Below are 6,000 nucleotides of genomic sequence, written 5' to 3'. Positions count from 1 at the left end.
AGGCGAAGCTAGTCTGTATCAGGGATTCTAACTTTTTTGGGACAAGGAGGGTGAGAACGGTAAGAATAGAAGACAAACTTATCGGACATCAGTATTGATTAGAGCTACAAATCAGCGTTAACTTTTTAAATATTTTTTTTACCAGTTTAGTTTTTTTTGCCTTATGCAAAGGCATAATAAAGGGATAGTTTGGGTGTTTTGCAGTGGGGTTGTATGAGGTACTTATCCTTAGTCAGTTGATGACCCTTGACACGCCCCTAGTGTGTAGTAACAGGCATGAGTTACCGCACCAAAGCAAAGCAATGTACTGCTGTGGACGGGGTAGCAGCAAAACATTAGACACCTAAAAGAAAGGCCCACTAAAAACAGTTTAAGTTTACTATATAGGTGCTGCATTTAGAATATTTTTCGCCTGTTTAGCAGTTTCCAACGGAGAACTGAAGCTGTTGTATCCATCTACGCTCTCGCCACAATAACACAAACAAACTAACCGATTGAGTAGCAAAAAATGTTTTTGCCCATGTGCAGTAACTCCTGTCTGCTTCTCCAAACTGGAGGCGTACCGACCGCCATTTACAGTAATAAACTGACACTGCAAAACACCCAAACTTTCCTTTTTAATTACTTGGAAAACAGTAAATTAATCTTCAAATATAATGAAATACTTACACATTGAAGCAAAGGCCTTGGTCCTGCCCCGGTCCTTAGTGTATCCATTGTTCTGGTTGTTCTGCCTTTTACTGAAAATGACGAAAGATATCCAATGTTTTTCATTTATTCAGCCGTTAGCCGCACAAGGTCATTGAAGGAAATTGGCGCTGGATCATTTTTCTATCAGAAATGTACTGTGTAAATGTTCTTAACATGTCTTGCAACTCAACATTTGTACCACATGTTGCTATTTATAATATATCATTATTAACCTGACGCCAACAGTGTCTCAATTGTAGGACAGTGCTGTGTCTCTGCAACCACCTTGTGACCTTATGGACAGACGGTTATAACACAAGGAAAACACGAGTTAATAATAAAGTTCCGTGTGAAATAATTTGCTTTTCCTTCTTCTTACAACGGGAAAAGCCATTTTTTCTCTTTTCAAATTGTTATTGCATGTAAAAAAATATTTGTTTTTTGCTCTGAGAAAGAAACATTTACCATCAAGTCACACCTCTGAATGTTGTTAATTTTCTGTTTGTTGCGGCAATAATATAAAATGTCCACAAGGTGGCAGCAAAGCATCTTAAATTTGACTGCTCGTTAAGAAACCACAAACCCTGTGGAACTCTCCCTAAATGTCACCACATTGGGCTGTTGATGTTGACATCTGAACCATGGGAATCAGGGCAAAACAATGACTTCATAACCACATGTCAGCAACAAACATTTCCCGACAGTGCGGGGTGGAGCAGATTTTACAGTATTAGTGTCATCCGTTCAAGCTTACCTTTTGTCAGATGGATTTAAGTTGCTTTACGGAAGCTTACGTGTTAGTTAAGTGTCTTAAGTGTTTCGCTGAGTGGCTAAGTTAAGGCTTTGTGCATGCATGCTCGTGTGTGTGTGTGTGTGTGTGTGTGTGTGTGTGTGTGTGTGTGTGTGTGTGTGTGTGTGTGTGTGTATGTGTATGTGTGTGTCTCCCCGCTGCAAGGTTGCCGCTCTCATCCTGTCAAACTGGTTCTCCCTGCCCCGTAGTTTAAATGTTGAGTTGAAGTCTGTTTAACCAAAAGCTTATGTTTTCTGTTTGGAAGATTCATTGTGGATTTGTGGTGAATAACTGGAACACTGCATATTACCATTTTTCCACTCTGCAGTGGACCTAACACAACCCTATTAACACACTCTCTCTAATTTAAATAAAAATAAAATCCATGCTGGATAGTATCAATATATTTTTGGCGGTGCACCGCTGACAGGCCTTTAAGAATTCAGTATACACATACCTATGCATTGATATTAATAAAGCAAAAATCATCACATAGAGTGACCCTGCAGAAAATCCCTCACAAAACACTCAAACGAACACATGATGTTATGAAATACTCCTATTTAGCTAAACAGTATATCACTATTTGAAGAAGGTAGTAGAACCTTTCATCTAAAAGCCAGTGTTTCTCATTAAGTAATGCTATTTTTTTTTATCATGTCCCCTGCTTAACATACCCAGCATCCCTCCTGAGATTGCTCACTTGCCACACCCATGATTGCCAATATTGACACTCGATCATGCGCATGTCCACAAGGATGCTGTGTGGTGATGGTGGTGGTGGGGGGGGATTCTGTCTGCTTCGATCGCACCTGCCCAACCGCTCGTGTGCATTGTGTAAATACAAACATGCAGGTTGCTATAAAAGTGGTAACTCGAGTGTGTGCGGATAGTGCATTAAGGATCATCCGTGCACGATGAATTGAGGCCCAGCCCTTTTCTTTCTGTGCGAAGCCGACCGGCTTCCTGTGTTTGTGCGGCTCTAGAGCAAAGCTGCGTCAAGTCAGACAGAAGCAGGCAGGATGGAAGCGGAAATGAGTCGGTTTTGCTTTCAACATAAAAGATTACAAATAGGTTGTGTAAAACACAATTTGCTCAGGGAATGACATCATTGTTATGTGGAAAGCAGGTTATTATCTTTTTTTACGCTACATAAGCCTTCATGTACTTTATTTGCTAATTTCCATTGTATGCCACCTCTAACTACTCTGCTACATGTCTGAGCGAAATATTGCTACTTTTTATGACACTAAGCTTGAATTACTAATTGATTTACAGAATCCGATGTGTCATACTATACATAATCAACAAAATAATTATGAGTTAGTTATAAATCCAACTCAATATAAAGTAGTTAAAATGGCCCCAAATTTACCAACTGTAACATTAAAGTGGCACATGCATGTTTATGAGCCATTAATTGTAAGAAAATAACATAATGTGCAAAAATGTATAATTCTTCCTACTGAGTACTTTTGCTATTTATGCTTTATAAGTATATATTTTCCTGAATACACTTTTACTTAAATGTCATTTTCAATGCAGGACTTTTACTTCTAGAGTATGTGTATACTTTAAAAATGCTACCTCTACCTAAGTTGAAGATCTGAGCACTTTTTCCACCACTGGCTAATGTAAGCACACTTTGATAAGACCCACGGCGTAGCAAAGGTCTATGAAGCTTATAGCTATGCGTTGTCATATGCACAACCATTACAGAGAAGCAGCTGCTGGCAATAAAAATCTTGGATCTCAGACTCTGTCTAACAAAGTTTCCAATAATTCTTTATGTTAAGAAAAAAGAAAGGCAAGTAAAGAGGAGATTCTAAGACATAGAATTGTGCAGAGGTATATATATATATACAGTACTAGTCAAAAGTTTGGACACACCTTCTGGTTTTTCTTTATTTTTATTTTTTTCTACATTGTAGATCAATATTGAAGACATCCAAACTATGAAGGAACACATGTGGAATTATGTGGTAAACAAACAAATGCTCAACAAAAACAGAATATGTTTTATATTTTAGATTCTTCAAAGTAGTTGAATGAGAAGGTGTGTCCAAACTTTTGACTGGTACTGTATGTATTTATATGGATAAGATATAGCATAAGTAAAACAGAATTACATGTATTTGTGGTAGACAGGTGTGCAGTAATTGACAATTGAATAGCTTGCCAATCTAAAATAAATTGAATCTGAGTATAAACTGGCATTAAAACAATTATTCTAAAGTTTAAATTCAGATTAAAACAAACAAACAAAAAAATGCAATCTTGTGTCTCTGGGTAAAAAAAAAAAAAGACAAACCGGGGATAGCAGTATCACTGAGGCTTTTATGATGAAACTCTGAGGCGGAAGTCCAGGTTTTGAGCCCAGCTTGACACCAGGGGCACGAGCAGAGAGAGAGCGAGCGGACAGGGAGCCCGCTGCTGCCACCTCAACATGGAGTAGCGAGACCTCAGCCTTTTCTGCAAAGAAGCGGATCCCACAGAGAGGAATACGCGACGGCCTCTGTTTGACTTCATCCGCCGCACGCCCCGCAAATGATACAGCGGCAATATTTTCTTGCAAACGCAGAGGAAAGCTCGGCTTTTATTTGAAAGATGGCGAACGACTCTCCAGCTAAAAGTCTAGTAGACATAGACTTGGCTTCATTGCGGGTGAGTGCAGCCAAATGCGAACCTTTTTTTTTTTGGTTTTTTTTTTTTTTTTTTTTAAACCATTGTTTTGCAATCTTTTATTTCACGTGATCAGGTTTAAACTGTCCAAAAGGCTCCTTGTTGTTGGAGCTGAAGTATTGAAAATGACCGCTGAGCCACAGCGAGGTGTTGCCAGTGTCTGCTTTTCCTTTGTTCGAGATGCATTTGGCATGTAGGGGTAGACCAGGGCGCAACAGCTGGCTCACAGTGGACAATGTTGTGTATAAAAGAAAAAATAAATAATAATATTGCTTTTTTATTAACACCGAATCGCCTTTCTGTCTTGTTCTTTTCAGGATCCAGCTGGGATATTTGAATTGGTGGAGGTAGTTGGAAATGGCACCTATGGACAAGTATACAAGGTTGGTGGGAGGCGCAGTGCATGGCCTGTCCTGTTTTCACTGTGAATGCTCAAGATAGACAATGTTTTTTTTATTGTGTTTCCCCCCCCAATTATCAAGCCTTGGAACAAAGGAAAATGACATTTAAAAAAAAAAAAAAGCCCCCCCCCCCCATCCCTTTCAGATGTTGCTATCAGACCACATTATGGATGACTAAGCTGAAAGAAACAGATGCAATGCTGAGAGTTTCTAGTAATAGTTTGTTTTAGGAGTCCGATCACAGCTCATTGTTCAGCTGGGAGGTGTGTGTAAAGAGTGAATCAGACAGTCTACAGTCTGATGCATCACCTATCTTACATCACCTGCCTTCCCTGAAAAGTAGGTGAGGAGGCAAGGATGGAGAAACAATATCTGTCATAACACTAATCCTACTGACATCACGTCTCTCTCCGCAGCTCATTCACTATTCTTTTTTTTTTTTTTTTTCTTTAACCAAACCAGATTTCATATCCTGTTTTAAATCAGGACTTTTCCAGTTCACTGGATGGGAATCCCACTCTCTGGGCCATCTGCTCTTGGTGTCACATTTCCCCCGTTGAAAATTAACATTGCGGCTGTTGAAAGACATGGCCGAGGAGGAAGAGAGAGAGAGAGAGAGACACAGGAGTCGCTCGTGCAGAATTCATAGATGTGGTGGTTGTGTTTGATGGAGGGATGGCCTTGGATTGGAGGCACATCTGTCCTAGCAGTGTTGCAATGGGCCTCCTTGTGTTGTTATTGCTGCAGCTAGCTAGGCTCCATTTTGTTCTCTGCTGCTACACCGAAGGATGACATTTAACCACATGCCTATATGTTAAGCAGACCTCTAGTTTGCTAAGCACGGCGCAGGCTGTTAACAGGCTGGCAGAAGCAGGCTAGCAAAAAAAAACAAAAAAACTCCAAAAACCCATCAATTTGCTTGTGCGCTAAGCAGCAAGCTTAGCTGAGTATTTAATTCTGACAGCCCACAGTGCTCCAGTGACCTGCATTCAATCCCCTAGTGCAGTGAACTTCCAATATCTCCCCCTTCCTCAACTCACAAAGCGAACCCATCCGTATGCATGTGCCCGTCTGACTGCCACACCTGGAATCAGCCCTGTGCGATGCAGAGAGAAGGAGTGGATGGCTGTCATGGGGAAGCGTGCTGCCTGCATGCTATCTTGCAACCAGATGGGTTTTGAGCCGGGCGTACGGGACAGAGAATTACTGCTTCTCCCTCCTTTTTTGTCCCTTTTTTTTAATCTCTGTCTCTCCATTCACTGTCCACTGCTAATTCTATTTGCGAGAGCCGCTGTGTGGGAATGGAGCTCGTACAAGAGAGGGCTGTCAGATTAGCCTGCAGTCAACACAAAGACATGGTCCTAACCGCCTGCATGAGATAAGCCATAAACTGTCTATAGCCAAGTCATAGCCTCCTGTAGCCCAGTGCAGCTCTCT

General features: G+C 40.8%; 1 protein-coding gene across 11 annotated transcripts in view; it reads left to right on the top strand.

Annotated features, from left to right (window-relative positions):
* Positions 1–3,826: 3,826 nt before the first annotated feature.
* LOC129111682 (mitogen-activated protein kinase kinase kinase kinase 4-like) overlaps positions 3,827–6,000 on the top strand; it is a 31,836-nt gene continuing 29,662 nt past the window's right edge. For all 11 annotated transcript variants that reach the window (XM_054623737.1, XM_054623735.1, XM_054623733.1 and 8 more), the window contains exons 1-2: positions 3,827–4,144; positions 4,480–4,545. In XM_054623737.1, coding sequence (XP_054479712.1) covers positions 4,088–4,144; positions 4,480–4,545 — 123 coding nt within the window. In that variant the 5' untranslated portion in view covers positions 3,827–4,087. The remainder of the gene's footprint in view (positions 4,145–4,479; positions 4,546–6,000) is intronic.

The sequence above is a fragment of the Anoplopoma fimbria genome, chromosome 22, assembly GCF_027596085.1.
Source record: "Anoplopoma fimbria isolate UVic2021 breed Golden Eagle Sablefish chromosome 22, Afim_UVic_2022, whole genome shotgun sequence".
NCBI classification, from domain to species: Eukaryota; Metazoa; Chordata; class Actinopteri; order Perciformes; family Anoplopomatidae; genus Anoplopoma; species Anoplopoma fimbria.
This window is presented reverse-complemented; position numbering and strand designations above follow the sequence as displayed.